This window comes from Lonchura striata, chromosome 2 (genome assembly GCF_050655825.1).
Source record: "Lonchura striata isolate lonStrDom1 chromosome 2, ASM5065582v1, whole genome shotgun sequence".
Taxonomy (NCBI): Eukaryota; Metazoa; Chordata; class Aves; order Passeriformes; family Estrildidae; genus Lonchura; species Lonchura striata.
In genome coordinates this window covers 135,639,373-135,656,311 of record NC_140704.1, presented here as the reverse complement: position 1 = coordinate 135,656,311, position 16,939 = coordinate 135,639,373, and the positions used below count along the sequence as shown (strand labels likewise).

General features: G+C 35.8%; 1 protein-coding gene across 8 annotated transcripts in view; it reads right to left on the bottom strand.

The window, feature by feature from the left end:
• Positions 1-16,939, bottom strand: part of VPS13B (vacuolar protein sorting 13 homolog B) — a 434,872-nt gene that overhangs the window by 75,183 nt on the left and 342,750 nt on the right. For all 8 annotated transcript variants that reach the window (XM_021529420.3, XM_085573894.1, XM_021529419.3 and 5 more), the window contains 3 exons: positions 6,995-7,194; positions 4,202-4,409; positions 3,675-3,859 (listed from right to left, as the gene is read on the bottom strand). In XM_021529420.3, the coding sequence (XP_021385095.3) occupies positions 3,675-3,859; positions 4,202-4,409; positions 6,995-7,194 (593 nt within the window). The remainder of the gene's footprint in view (positions 1-3,674; positions 3,860-4,201; positions 4,410-6,994; positions 7,195-16,939) is intronic.

The following is a 16,939-nucleotide window of genomic DNA, read 5'->3' as shown; positions in this document are numbered from 1 at the left end:
ACTTCAACTGCCACACCACAAGACCATCACAGAGCAATTAGAAGACCTTTGCCTCATAGTGATGAGCTGGTTGCCTTATAGAATATAGTATATAATGTTAAACTGGGAAACTGTGGCATACCTTAAATCTTCACATGTGAATACTCATTGAGACAAATTTATAAACACCTGCACAGTTTTTATTACAGAGATTATCTGCACATGAGAGTGACCTACATGTAGCAGTAGCTAAATTTTTGGAGCAAGATCAGTAGGTTTTTTCTCTCTGGTTTTGTGTACATAAACAAAAGACATACATGTCTTTCTTTAAACATGGAATAAAATAGGCTTTTGAGGTTGCTCATCTTTATCCACAAGATAACACAAGACTTCCTCTTAGTATCATCTACTTGAAAGATTTAAGTTTCATCTGCTATAATAGAAAAATTCTCAGAGAGCATCTCTTTTTCTTGACTTAACAATATATCAATCTTCAATATTTTAAAAATAATGGAATTGCTACTTCATCTTGCTTTTTACCTTTTGAAAAAAATTTGTGAAAATTTTCCAAGTTTTGACTTCCCTCTAGTCCTGAGGTGGGCATATGATTCTCATATCAATACCATTCTTCACCTTTGAAAGGTGTTTCCTCAAATTCTAGTTATCTGAAAGAATGGTAAATCACACAGAGCCAAAGGGCATTTACAACATGTAAAAATGGGACAATAAGGGCTTTAGGATTATATAGAGCTTGCCATGTCTGTTAAAGAAACAAATTCAGATACTATCTACCTCCTCAAAGAAATATAATCCTGCTGCAATTTCTTGCAATTGGATCTAGGATTCTCACTTCCTTCAAACTATTAGATCCAAGCTCTATTTCAAACTGCTGAAGAAATGCCGCAAGGTATGCCATGCCAGAGACATCAGTTCTTCCTGTTCCCTCCACAAATAAAAGCAATAATGTTTGGACTCTAAAAACAAAGTATTACAAACTTGACCTGTGAAACTGCTTCCCTTTGCAACAACACAAGGTAAAGCACAAGAAAACAGCTCTTGGGGAAATTTAGAAATAGCAGCAAGGCAAGGTTCAACAGAAAGAATAGAGTTCATACAACTCTTATAATCTGAAGCTGTTCTCTATCCTTTGGCTATACCAGATAACACGCACCTTCAATATTTATAAAAATTCTCTCTATGGTGAAGCTTTTCCAAGTTCCAGGAATTTGAAAAATAGCTATAAAACCAGTTCTAAAACCTACTCATGATTAAAACATTATGCTAAAAGTTTAACAAAGACAGAAAGCTAGATGAAATGTCATAGAAACTTACTCAGAAAGAAAGAACACGCAACTGGAAAACTTCAAGGAAAAAAACCACATTAAAAATTCAAGACAAACTACAGAAGGGCACCTTTGACTGTCTCTTTGTGAAGTAGAGGATTAAGCAAGACTGGTAACACAGCTGGGGACATTATGGGTCCTCCTTGCATTTGAACATATCCACAATCCCGGGAAAGTTTTTAAAGTATATTTTAATATAGCTTGGTATCATTATTGTTTTTAAATTTAGATCCTTTTTTTCCAAAAAGCTTGAGCCTTTGGCTTGCAGATGTTCCTCTAATGCTTCATTTCAAGAACTGAATAAAATAAATACTGTTTTATCTTTTTTCTCTTTGTATTTAATGAATTTTCTGTATGCACTAAATCTGCAGTATATTAATTAACATGTATCCACACAGGGAAAAAGTGGAGCTGATGAAAGGCCTCATGGTTAACTTAAATTAGAATATGAAGTTTGATATGAGTATTTAATAAATGCAATTTACCTGAAGAAATTAAAAATTGACTCTGTATTACTTATTCCACCCACATACCTCTGTTGGATTAATAGAATGCACACTCCCCATGTTTAATTTGGCTGTTCATCAGGTGTATGGCTATTTCTGGAAAATGTGATAAGTCACCACCTTGAGCCAGGCAACAATTACTGCCAGAATTAATAGCCTACAACCAAAGCGTGGATCTTCTTTGTAGGCATTTCTCCAAATCGTGTGCTCAAAGCAGAATTTTTGACTAGTTGTCCTCTAATTTGGCTGATATCTTTATATTTTGTCTAGTGGTAGAAATCTGAAGAATTACATGAACACCAGTAGAGGCTGACAGAACCTGACCTCTGGTAGCAGAGTGCTTCTTTCTCTCTGAGGCAACTACAGTGAGCTGGATCTGCTCTTCTCTGCTCTAGACTGTCGTATGGAAGCACAAAGCAGAACCAGTGTGCTACTAAAAGTCCAGCTGTGTATGCCCAATTGAAGAAGAACTGGTATTCCCCTTGGACACGGACATATTGTTCCACAAGCACATACATAATGGTTTATAATGTCTGCTATCTATAATGGGAGTGTAATGTAATTAAACCAAAACCTTGGTATGCTGTGCTCCAAAAATACCAACCTGAAAGGAGGCAAAATGCTGGCTTTCATAGCAACCTAATAGGTCATCAAGACAGCCTACAATAACACAATTTTGATCTTTGATTCAAACCTCATGACAAGTGGAGCTGATTTTTTTCCATTTAATTTTAATTTTCTTGTAACTGAAAGGAGTTGACATTTGGCTGTCTAGAGGGCAAAGAAATTGGCAGGACACTTACATGATCTCACCAACAGTATGTGCACGGTAATAACATTATACCATTTATCTGAGGAAGATTATCCTACTTATTCATAACTAAAAGCATATTGGTGAATAATTCAATTTTAAAAGCAATTTCTAACATCACAGCAATAATGAAATATAATTCAACAGTTTTGAACAAATAGGAAGAACTGGGAAATATTTATTTCCCTTGACTCACAACATTATTCTGATTAACAACCAGATTGAAATTAAAAAAAATATGACAGGTCTAATTTGTAAAAGGGAAATGGAGATTACCAGAATTAAAATTGAGCTAAAATCAAAATATGCATGCAAGGAATAAGTGAATTTAAAAAGAATTATACTAGACAGGAGAAAATGTAATGACTCGATTGAACACATTAGAAAGCAAAAATTCCAGCACATTAAGGATCAGTGTAATTTTGAGGTATGGTCTATTTTTGGGGCATGGAGACTGCAGCACTCAGCCTTCCTTCAAAGAGAAATTCCATGATCTCACACAGTCAAACTGCACCATCCACTTCAACCCTCTCAAGGTAAAATGAGAGAAAACAGATCCTTTCCCCCTACCCTGTGGATCTTACTAGGAGCAGGGCAGCCTCTGCCATCACAGAAACAGAAGAGAACAGGCAGATTGGAGCTTTTACTTCAATGATTCCACTAGACCTTGGAAATTTCAAACCAGGTCTTTCCTCACATGTTTCAGTTTCAAACCAAATGAAGTCTTTATGCAAAGACTGATGGATGAAACCATAAAAAGAAAGAATAAAAACTGTATGGTCACAAACTAAACCTGGTAAACTTGGCTATAGCTTATTATGCAACATAAAAACTGCAGAGGAAAGTGGGTAAAGGTTTATACAAGTAGTTTTGAAACTAAAGATATGCTCAAGCTGTGCAATGTACCTCATATTGGTTTTATAGAGCTCCTGACATTTATTTTGTGCTAGTTTTTAATAAATCTGAGTTTGAAAACTTTCACTTTACAGCAGTAACATTTTCATTTGTTACTGAAGTAGAAAACTCATTACCCACCTGAAGAACATCTCCAAGGTCAGCAGTGCTAATATCTGGGTCTTCAGTGGTATTAAAAGGAACAGGGTTAATTTTTACAAGAGTGAGCACTCTGGGTTCTGGGTATCTCCACAGCATCATTCCAGGACTATCCTCGGTTTCATTGTAAAACACAACTTCATAGGCATTGGGCAACTTTTGTGCTTCTGTCAAATGAAAGAAAGCTATAATCTGTTATACAATTTCTAGAAAGAAACATGCTGGTTTATGAAACCAAAGTGATTAAAAAGAAATCCCATGGGATCAAAAGGAGAGAAAATAAAAAAGCAATTTCCCTGACTTTTAAAACATTACAGCTTAATGGAAAGAAATAAAAAAGACTTTTAAAGTATTTTTTTAATTCTAGCAGATGTCTTTTCAACTGCTTTTCCAAAAAATATAAAGTTATTCATTGTAAGAAGTAATGTCTAATAGGTTACTACTATGTTTACTTTATAATCTAGAAACAAGGGAAGAAAAAAAGAGAGCCAAAAGTATATCCTTGTTACCTGCATCTTGTATATACTGGAAGAGGCCTGTTCTGAGATCATCTGAGGTATGCTCAGGTTTTGAGGCCTGATTCCTTTCTGCAGAAAAACAAGTTGGGTATGTACGTTCAGGTATCAATGTCTCTACACTGCTCTTTTTAGTCAGGTACTGCCACAGAAGCTCCTGGAGAAGAACTAAACAGTTCAAATGCTCTTGACCCCAGAAAACCTTTAAAAAGAAAAAAAAAAAAGAAAAAAAAAAAAAAAAAAAAGAAAGAAAATATGAAAAAATTACATACAAATATTCAGCCATTTTTGAAGGGAAAAACACCTCCATAAAACAACAGGAATGTTATATGGCTTTGAGTCTGCTCTACTTACACCTTAATTGCTTGCAAGAATTCTTAATTTTAAAATAAAGGACAGAAGCAACAAAATATTCTTATAAAGCCACTTGCCAAATGTGTTCTTTTCATTATTTGAAGGAAAACATTAATTCCTACCATATAACAATTCATACTGATGCTGCCTGGAAGACCACAGATCTTAAACATTATATTCAAGAACTGTACACAATGCTAGGACTGGTCACAGGTTTCTCAGTTTAAGACATGACAAAAAACACTTAAAGATACAAAGTTTAAACTCTTCAAAGAGCTTGTTGCTTCAAAACTGGAATTCTGGAACACATTTAAAACTAGGTGACACAGCAAAGAATGTGACACAGAAGACCATCTTAAGCACAAAAAGTCATCTTAAGCACAAAATTTAGGCATATGAATTGGGTGTTCTGTAAGTCCTCCAAGTGAGGTTTAAAAGTTCAAAGTTTTCTGAAGTTTAAAACAGAAATACAGAAAAATATAAAATAAAATTTGGCATGCAAACTCCAGAAGTTTTGCACACTTTGTAGCAAAATAAAAGGCAAGAAGGCATTCCTTTCTCCCAGCTTTGACAAGCATTGCTGCTTTTTTCAAAACAAGCTCCTGTTTGAGTGAATTATATTAATGGGAACAAGTACGTTAGACTTCATGTGCAGGAGCAGGCTTTGAAGCAACATGGAAGACAAAGAAACAACTAGCAATAGAGGAGTTAGACTTGGAACCAAGTTTGGCATGAAATCAAAATGCCCAGACTGTTACTTAGAAGTCATGGTAAGGTTGTGAGTAAAGTAAACAAGTCAGGTATGCTCACATAAAGAGTAGTGCAAAATTTTCAATGGTGGAAAACCAATTTTCAAATGTGAAAAAAATCAAAAGATGCCTAAAGGGAGTGTAGTTGCCATGAAGGCAGGCTTTCTTGCCCTGCATCTACAAGTAAGCCCACAGAATAAACCAAGACCCTCTTGAAACACTGCCACAGCCAGTCCTGAGATAAATGTTCCCAGCCTAGGCAGGCATCCCCTGAATTTAGTGCCTCTCCACTGTGGTTTCTGGAGTGCCTCTGGTCTCAGGGTCCCACACCTACTCTAGCACCACCTCAAAGGATCTCTCTGTCACCTTAAGACAATCCCAGAGGCCCCAGTTCCCCACTGACAGAGGAGGGATGAACATTTTTCTCCATCTCACCCTTTTATTCACTTCATTTGTAGGCAGCTGGGAACTCCAGGGCATAGAACTCCTACTACAATATTCAAGAGAAGAGGCACTGATTTTACATAAGCACTTGAGGTTCTGATGCAATGCAAATTAACAGTGACAGCTGAGGTCATGTTTAGAGCTGGTAAAATTATCCATAAATAAATTAATTTGAAACAGAACTGCTAATGATTTTGTCAGCATTCTGAAATCTATTCTGCCAGACTAAACACTTAATAATCTTCTGCAAAAGCTAATTGTCTGTAATTATACTCTAATAATAAATGTCTTTTTGAGAATTATAGATTTTTTTTTGGTACTTTTCAAAACCCAAAATTCTGGAAAAAAACCCAAGCATTTTATATCAACACATTTAGGTAGTCAGCCAAGTACCTGTGAAAAACAAATAAAAAAAGGAGCAAAGAAACAAACTGGCTTGATTTATTCATTAAGATAAATTGTTTTGAAAATTTGTATTATCTGATTAATCCTATTTTCAGTGCTGTGATTCTAAGACCTTCTAATGCCAATTCTGGGAAAAAACTTACTGACACAAATGTCAAAATTTCCTTTTTGTGTTTCATATACTTGATTTATACATTTATTTTAAAACATTTGGTGTGTATAGATACTATAATAAAAATAATTAAAACAAGACATATCTTAAAGCCCACTTGTTTAAGCCCCATGGAATCTATTTTTCATTTCAAGAACTCGCAAGCTTCCTGGACTGGTTTCAAGTTGTGGGCACTTCCAAAAAGGAGATGATAGCATGGAAAACAGTATTGTTACAAACAACAGTTTGCAATTACTCCCCCGAGAAATTTGTGTAAGTTTAAAAAGAAAGGATATGTACTTCTTAGGGCTACCCCTAGGCATTACAGACACGTAGATCATGGACAGACAAACACACACCCATCAGAACATGACCCTAGATATTAAGTGTTAGTAATTTGATCCAGTAGTTTTAAGGAACACACACATACAGCTAAAATACATGGTTTAAGCAGTATTTAAAAAAAAAAAATCAAACCCAAAACACAGTACACAATTTTTCAATCAACAGTTTACATGAAAGAGTAGATAATTATTTTATAAGGTAAAATAAAAACCACACAAATCAAACATGCAAAAATCCCCAACCTAGCGACCAGCTGTAGGATGTGAAGGCTTTAATGAAATCTGTTTTTGAAAACTCAATATCCAAAGCCAGTCCAGCTCATAAGCATCTTATACAGACCTGCAGCAGTCCTCCTCTCAAATCAATGTAGATTTTTGGAACAGATTGCTCTGGACCAGGATCACCACTGTGCTTACACCACTTGGCTTCCACATTAACAGAGCAGCAAAAAGGGCCAATCAGAGATTTTGCTCTTTCTTTGAGACTTGTTTTAAGTAAGAAATCTTTTATGTCAAGGACTAAAGATGATCCATGGATTCCTAAAAGAAGAGAGAGAAATTTAATCCTACTGGCACTTATTCTCCCAACATTTTTGTGTTTATTTCCTGAATTCACTTTACCATGAGCCTGAGGATCCCTGCCCAGAAGCCATTACTCATGCAAGTAGTCCCACTGACTTTCATGGAAATACTTGTGTGGACAATCACTCTTGTCTCCAAGGGAGGACATCACAGCTGGGCAATGAGATCTGTAATTTTTTAAAATTTCCTGCTTTTTTTATTTAGCTTGCTCTTCCCACACTGCCAACCAGGCTTTATACCATGTTGCTGTAACAGAGCAGGTATGTCTCATCCACATTCCTTACAAAGAACCATTTGCCAAAACATGACTTTTTGCATTCTGAGTATTTTAAGGTTTATGAGAAGAGACATTTTTCATTAAACTATGATTTTTTAAAAAAAAAGTCTATTAAAAACAAGAACAGCTGCTTCACTTGATTATATTTCAAACTGATAGGAAATAGTGATTCTGAACAGTTCTTTCTGCTTTTCTTGAAGTTAATTACTATAACATGGCACCTTGCTAGACTTAGGAGTACTTAGCAGGAGAAGAAGGGTACTATTAGAATTCAAATAATTTAAAACAAATGCTTATCTCAAAATACATAATGCACATTTCCTGAGAAAAGAGTTTAAGGTTTTATTTCATAACCTTTTGAACTTTACATAGCTTCATAAAACCTAAAAATTATAAAGGCTGATTATAGTTATGACAGAATTTACATACTCTCATTAAAGACAAACATTTGGAGGATAGAAACATCATCTAGAAATACCCCAGCTCTTGCAAATTTAACCTACTGTAAATCACTGTTTAATAAAATAAACCATGTCTAATATCTCTATTGCTTTTGTATATTTACATGGAAAGCACTACATCTGAGGTTGGCTTAACTTTTATCTCCTTTGGTGCTAATACTTGGACTCAACACCCTGACTGTTGGATGTCACCCTACTTTATAATGCACAGAGTTTATTTTTCTAAGGAAACTAGACATTTACAAAAGGCAAAAGATTAAAAAAACCACCTAAGGCTTACACACAGGTGTTTCAAGGTACAGTTTCATTTTATATTTTTATAACTTTGCTGGTAGAAAAATCCACCCAAAACACAACTCACTGTTTTGAATCCATGCGATAAAACTTCTCCTATGAATCTTTCCTAGTATCCAAGGAAGAAGTCTGTCTGCATCCTGAGGCTTACAGTTTCATAATACTAAGCATTTTTTGTAATGGAAGGAAATATTTTTTTTTTTAAACCAGCAAACACTAGGAAGGTGGTCCAACAGTGCCTATAGTAATAATGGCATTGAACTGTGTCCTATCTGAATAGGTACAACAAACTCAAACCATCTCTCCCTTGAACAGCTGGAGTTTAATACGAATGATCAAGGGCTCAAACAAACCATTGTCCCATGCCAATCAACAGGACTATTGTCACTGACTGGAAAAGGAGTTCCAGCTTTGGGGTTTTTTATTTAGGCTGGCTTCTGAAATCTTGCATCTGCTCTCATGGGTAACAGGCTTGTGGGACAGATCTGCTTAAGGTGGTTTCTGACACTGAATTTCAGTTATAATCAAGAAAAGTAGCATCAACACACACTGACATCCTGCCATGGTTAGTTATTTTAAGAGGCACTACAACACCTGGCATTTCTTTTTTTTTTTTTTTCTTCATATTCTGTATGGAATTTTGATTTTAAAGAGAAGAAATTCTTGGTAACTATTGCACAATCCTTCAATATAGAGAAATTTCTTCCTATAGTTTTATTGGAATATGTGCCAAGTTGCAAAAATAACAGAAGGGGAAAAGGAATACCAGAATACAAGTGGTTTTATTTATGTTTTCTTTCACTGGGATTACACTTGGAAGGATTATGCTTTGCAGTCTCTTTGTGTTGTCATCTCAGTTCCACAAAGTACAAAGAAAACACAATATCCAACAGCTCAGAAGCAGAACTGCGCATTCAGCACATAATACTGCTGGTTCAAAATCAGCAGTGCCTTTCTCAAATGCTAAGCAAACAATGAGAAATGAAGAAACAATTAAGAATAAGTAAGTTTTGGTTAGTTTTCAATACATGAAATATTACAAGACACATCCATGGATTGTGTCCTACAAATACCAAGAAAAACTCAGGAACTCAGGAAGAGATTTTTATTTTTCTTGCTGTGACCCAGAGTGCTCTTGTGTAGACAAGAATCACACCCTTGTCCTTTCTAGCAGTTGTACCTACATGTCCTTTCAGGGATGAAGTGATTCAGTATAAAAAAGCACTGTTCACTGTTAGAAAAACTGCAGTGCAAAGAGCATTTAGACAAACTTGCATGAAGTGATGCTTTGAGGAAGCTTAAAGAAAAGAAATTAAGAACAAGTATGCATAAACCTTAAAAAGCAGTAGTAAGTAAAGAGATGTCTGTGTCTGAGAGAAGTTCCAATGGGGTACTATTTCTATGGAAATCCTAAAAGTATATGTTCAGTCCATGAAGTGCTTTCCCATGACTAAAGCAATCACCCCAGAAAGGTAAAGACGCAAAATATTTTTCCCTTGTTTTTGCCATCCCACACACTATTTTCAGTCAGTCCTTCAATGTATTTCTCACAAACCTCTATTGTGGAAGTCTGCCTTCAGTTTCAATAGGTTAAATCGAAGTCTCCGTTTGAAGTGAACTTGAGATGGCAGCACAAAGAAGCAATAGATCTTCATAAATGATTGCTGTGACATGCAGAAGTTAACTTGTGCTGTTTGGATTATGGCTCATGAACACCAATACACTTTTTAGTACGTGGAATAATTTACTTTTAGGAACAAATAGTTCCATGATTTTTAAAATACTCCTCCAAGAGACTAATAAATATGAAGCCCTTGCTTTGGACAGCATTTAAAAAATGCTGCCAGCCCTCCCCTGTCAGACTCCAGCCAGAATGACAATAGCACCACAAAACACATCTACACTAATGGAGCAAAAGAGAACTTACACCAAGCTTCTGTGTGCTATTGCAAGGATTACTTTTATGATGACATATGCTCAAAAGGAATATCCAGATATTTTTAAATGGTTGGAAATAATGTAGGAGGGTTTAAAAATAGCTAGCTTGTCATGTTCAAGAAATTACCTTGCTCCAAAATTAAAGATGGAGATCATTATAACAAAACAGTGAAAAAATTTTACCTAAAGACATTTATTTTGATATTCTAACATTTTTTAGTCAGTATATACTTGATTTATGCTAATATTTAAAAAGACATCTCACAGAATCTGAGTACCCTACTACAGTTTTACACATAGTTAGATCATGGTTTATATATAATTAGAGTTGCATCAGCATTTGTCAATAATAGGAGGCTTCATCCTTGTTAAACTGCTGTGTGTGCATAAATCCTTTTGTGTGAATAGAGAATACAGAAAGAAAGAGCTGGCCCATTTTAATAGATGAGGCAAATACATAAAAACAATCTCTGCCTTACAGTAACAATCACATAGGGTTTAAGCAATACAGGTATTAAAAAGGAGTTCTACTTGTTCTTCCTGGGTAACAAAGACAATGTTTTGACATAAACCATGGGCCTTCTGTTTTCAAAAACATTTGAGTGTTGGTATTTGAATCAACTCCAAATGGAATGAGCAGAAATATAGAAGGAGCTTTTTTCCTTCTATTAATCCCAGTGCATTTGCTCTTCCTTAGCTGCAAATGCTGTTTGATTTACTGCATTGTCACCTAATGCAACACAGAGCATGATTTTAATTGGCAAATTTCAATAGGGGACAAGAGAATTAAGAAAATGAAAACACATGTATTTTAACAAAGGTAGCAAATGGCACTGAACTGGCACTTGGCCCTCTTTTGAAAAGCCAGTAGCTTTGCTACAAACAATAGCACTATGAAGAAAATTGCTTTTCTGAGTTTGGGCAGCTCAGAAACAAGAGTGTGTCCCAAAGCACAGATGCAGCCTTGCTGGTTCAGAGGCATGTGAGCCATGTGCTCTCACTGCCAGCAGCAGCCTGTCCAATGTCTCCCCACCCACGGGATCGTGGTGCCCTCTGAAGGAAGAACTCCAGGCTCCCCCATGGGTCCTCCATGCCTGGGTGGCAGAGATACAGTCTTGCTGCTAAAGATCAATTAGCAAGTGGTTTTCCTTACTACCTGCTACTAAAGAGATAGTCTGTGATACTTGGTTCTGAACATTCACTCTTCACATTTGCAACTTCAGTAGCTACTTTCAGATTGTCATTGACATTAAAACAGCTATTAAAATGTAAATATGCTGTTATATCTAATATATTGGTACAACTATCTACCCAATTCTTTCCTCTTAAGAAAACTGTAAATACATCACAAACAGGCTAGTTACACTACAGTTACAATGCTCTGTTGACAAGTATCCTTGACAAACCATCTTCTGCGAAGAAGGGGTAACAAAGCTGTGAAAATAATTCCAGGGGAAATACTGCAGGTAATTTAAGAGCCAGCCAATTTACTCAAGTCTGGAAACAGCAGTAGCAAACAAGTGGCAAAGCATAGTAAAGTACAATTTTAAGAACAATTTTCCAGGAGAGATTTAGTTAACAATCCACTGACCGCACTGGATTTCTCATTAGTATAGAGCTGAATCTTATGATGGTTCATTCTCCCCATGAGAACAATACTTACATGTTACCAATTAGCTATTCTTTAGTGAAAGAGAGTTTTTCAGCATTACATTGGGACACATATGGGCTCTGTAAAAACATGAGATGTGTAACACACGGTAAACAGAAAGTAATGATCTTAAACAGGCCAAACCCTTGAATTCATCACTAATAAATGTCCCCATGTATTCAGCGGTACTGGCTGCTGGAAGCCTGTTTTCCTCAAGTACTTCAAACACTAAAATCCAGGAACATTTATTATTTTAATCCATTACAGGCAGTGGTTGATTTAACTTTATTGGTTGTGGTGGTGGTAGTAGTTATAGTAGGGGTAAAGCTATGTTCTTTTACACATCATTTCAAAAGGGCTTAATTATATTTTATAGCTCAGGCCAGGAATCCTGCTTGTTTTGTGTCTAACAAGGTTCAAATGGAGTTCAGGTCAGTGATGAATCAGAAGAGAAGTCAAAGATGGTTATCTATTTGAAATGAGCTCATCTCCCTTAAAGAATAACTGGGCAGGTACACCATGTTCATTACACTACTGCATACTGAATAACTGAAAAATCTCAATTCGCTTGGCAATTTGGTAATTTTGGATTTTGTGATGCGTGATCACAGAGGGCATATTAAAGTTTAGATCCAAATTGATTTTAATTATTGGTCAAGGCTGTCTTTGGAGTACAGTAATTGAGAATATGTTTGTAAAGCTCCAGATTGCCTTATGTTATTCCAATTAGGTGGTGAAAAATGCATAATATAAACCAACAAAAATAGTGTTCATTTTGCATCTGTAAGTCCAGCTCTGGTTCTTTTATCATAAACATCGTACTTTTAGGTAACACTAGGTTTCAGAAAAGCAGCTAAAAATTCTTACCCAGCTCTACAGAGTAAGACACGGGGATGTTCTTCAATTTAGAAAAAGGTCTATGCATTTTCATATCTTAATTTTAGGTGGCTGGTCGAAAACTTTGGCTTTTTTTCAGGAGATAGCTGGTACCTACAAAAATCACTGACCTTTAAAGTTGTAGATACTTAGCACAACTGAAAAATCAGACATGGCATGGTTGTCCAGCAAACAAAGCATTACAAAATAGTGGATGCCACTCAAAATGTATCCAATACAATCAACACAAAGTTGATTTAGAGTTACAGCTTTCATGTCTTGCTCTTCTGGCACTAACACTTGATTCAGTGAATTTTAACTGCTTTAGAAAACGAAATTGTCCATGAACTAGAGGGTAGCTTTTCTTTATAAATAAACTATCCTGCAGATAGTGCCTGGCAGCAGCTAAGCTCTATTTGGGCCTCTCTAACCCAGTCAATTATGCTTGTGGAAGTTCAAGGCTCGACACATACACCCAGGCCACACAAACCAGTTTCCCTGCACTCCTGGAATGTGGCTCCTGAGGATCAAGGACAGTCCAGGTCCAGGTGAATTCCAGTCTTCTCCCTTCAATCCTTCTTCATTTGTATACTTTGAATTCTCATTTGTGCCAGCATGAGAACTAAAGTACATTAAAGTGTACTCATCCAGTGAACCAGCTGAAGGGGTCAATCTTGCTGCAAAACCTTTAGTATTGGTTTAGTTTTCAGAGAAATGAGTGCCCTGACTCAACCCATTGATCAGCTACTTAAGTAACTGAGCTAGCACAAGGCAGCATGTGGAAATGTGTGCCCACAATAACCTGAATTTCCTATGAAATTGCACCTTTTGTCTGGGCAGTAAGCTAGTGATTCCATCCCATAAAAATATTCTTGACATGGGATAAGAAGAAACATACCAGTATATCAACAATTTAAACAGCTTAAGTAACTGGTCCCTACAATTGGAAATAATGTCTAACCTCTGTGTCCTATACCTCACACTAAAAAAATGAAGATTGAACCAGAAGAACATCACAGAAAGCATAAAATGTATAAAGAAAACATCAAGCTTTCACTGTTATATCTATTGTCTCATGAATTTAAGCAGTCTATTAAATTTACTTCCATGTAAATACTGTAGCACCTACTACTGCCATATACACACTGGGATGTCACTATCAAAAGAAATTCCAGTTGCAAAAAATACGTAATTAATTTCACAATAAAAACTGAAGAGATTAAAAACTCAACCATATTTGTTCTGAATCAAATTTCATCTGAAATATTTTTAAAGCTGAGTTACTCATATAGCAAATGCAGGACTACAAAATCAGTGCACACTGTCTTGAACAAAAACCTTCAAGGAAGTTTTAATTTTTTTATTTTTTTTTTTACTCTCTGAAGTTAACACGCTAGTTCATCAGTAGCAATTCTGAACCCTATTACAAAGTATCAGTAGGGAATATGACCAGGATTAATAGTGGTACTCAGTCCTGGGATTAGATGGTGTCTTGTTTCATGGATTTTAGGCCATCTGTTCTTCCCTCCTACATTATACTCCTAAAGAACTATAAACGCACCTCCACCTCAGGGACTATAGAAAGGAATTAGAATTCTTCTGCTTTTCATTATCACAAGATTCAGTAACTCATTTCATTGTCAGGATAATCCCCTTTTACTCTTTCTTTTGCGCTTGCAGGATATGCCAAAATGACAAATAAAATCCCAGATGTTAGAGACCTGATGAGGTCTCCACCTTTCCCTGAGTGTTGGGTTTAAGCTACTTGGGACACCGTGTCAAATCTGACAGGACCCTGATGCCCACACCCAATATTCATTAAGGTTTGTTAGTGATTTGTATAGCTGTCTACAAGCTGCACTTCCACCTCAGTCCTCAGTGGCCATTTAAATTTTTAGTTTGTCCTCTGGCTTTCACTGACAGAGAATTAATTTCCTATTGTTCAAGTGTTGGAAAGAGTTTATATTTCTTTCTAAAAGTAAAAAATGCCTTCTGGGTGTTGTAAATGGCTTGTTACTGCTGCATATTATTTTAGGTAGTCATATCTAATTTAAAGCTTTATTTCCCCATGGGCTAACTTGCATATCTGCAGCATCCAAAGGCTATGACAACGCCTTAGCAGAGTTTTCTCAGGGGAGTTAGTTAACTCCAAATTGAAGTTTGGTCTTTGTGCTATACCAATTCATATCTGCATTTAATTTCTAAATGTTCTGTAAAGTATCTCAAATATGTAATTATTTTCAGGTTTAGTAAAAATACTTGCAATTATCATAGGCTCAACTAGTGTTTATTTTTTCCCCCTTATTTATATGCTAAAGTAATCATCTCTACATATGGGACAAAGGGCTGGGGAATTCTGTGTATGATCTTTGGAATATTTTATGTCCGTAACTCTCTCAGTTCAGACACTGAGCAGCACGACTTCCCTCCTGTGTCCAGCCAGAGTAAAATAAGGCTCCACTGAGAGGTTACAGGCTTCTTGCTGTCTTTCACTTTGGGGAAAGAATGGTCCTCAACTTCTCTTAATTTATCTGCTCTTTTGGCAGGTAGGTAGTGCTAATTTCAGCTACAAACCTAAACTAACTGAAAGCCATGTGTTTAGAATTGCATTCTATTTTCTAGTATTTCTTGCTAAAACTTATTTTAATTCTAATGCCTTGTGATAGTTAAGGAGTGAGTCACACACCTCAAGTACACTACCAAGTGATTTCAGATCTGACAGGGTACACGAGATTCGAGCTCTAAGCATTTGTGGAAGATGCCACGTACTTCAGAGGTCAAAAATCACTGAACCAGGTCTAACACCAGTTCTTGGAGTTGGGGTTTTCATCAACAGTACAAATAAGCTTCCAAGCTAAGTATTTGGTATTTAAAAAAATGGGTACAAGTTTTAAGTTGTAACTCCAAGCCACAAAATAGAAAATGACTTGAGATAATTGTTTTATTGAACATCAGTACGACAAAGTGCTACCCTTAAGGGCATCAGGAAAATTATAATATAGTAGGTAGCCTTCTTTAAAGTAATTTTTTTTAAAGAGATTTTGGGTTTTTTTATTAGTTCTTCTTTCTGTGCCGGTACACTGCAATAGAGCTACAACAGTGTTACTTTACTAAAACCAAAATAGTGAGTATTTAAACATGAGTACAGAGGGGAACATAAGTATTCTAACAGAAATAGTAACCATGTTGTTATAAGTAACTGTTGTAGTAAAACCTGAAAAATGTCCAAAAGATGAAGTCCCTTGACACACTAAAAGTTTAGGTTTGTACAACAGCACAGCAGGATATACAGAAAAAAGGTGTTTTAGTTTGATCCAATTGCAATGTGAGTGTTCAACAGTTATAATTAATTTTGTTAGAAGTGAAATCATTCAACTAGTTAGCCCCTCTGTTTTACAGAAGCTAAAACTTTTTAGTTTTGTAAGAAATTAAGAAGAAAAATGAAACTAGAATGCCTTTAGTTTCCACGATTAAACCAGTAATCGTGGAAAGTCTAGAGGGAAAACTGATAATTAAAAAAAAATAAGTTGGATAGCAAGATTTCTTCTTTATTTAAGCTGAAAAGAAATGAAAGCAATACACAAGGTCATGCACTTTTATTTTCCCCCTATAAGGGAGGGAAAATGCCGACAATATATATTCTTGTGAGGTTTTTTTTTGCTCAGTAATTCTTAGCAAATAGAATTTCTTACAAAACAACTTCATCTCCTGCATTAAAACTCATCTGGAAAAGGGGTCATTTACACTGTTTATAAAACACTGCCACATAAAACGTGTAAAAAACCAGATTTCACTAAAAATAGCTTGCGTAAGTAAGGGATTAGAGTAGTTTCTACTGCTATAATTGTTCCTTTGTAGTTTTGTTCCATGATGTTTTTGAATAGTGTTTTTAACTATGTTTATTAAAGTCAGCACATCAAAAAGGATCAAAGAGTAAGCTAGTGAGAACCAAAGAAACCCCAAGCGTATTGTGTTGTCTCACTGGGGAGTTATGCAGATTCAAGTAAACAAGTGCAAATTGTTGAGGTTTTAATGAAAATTTTCTACAATTATTGTATCTGAAGTCATTCTATATAATAACATCTGTACAGCAGATGGCCATACTGTACAAAAGGCAAGCAATGCTCCTTTTTCTTCCTCTGTTTTAACAGTACATCTGAGATGACTACTTTTGTCATTGCGCTAAGCTTGCTTCAGCAAATAATT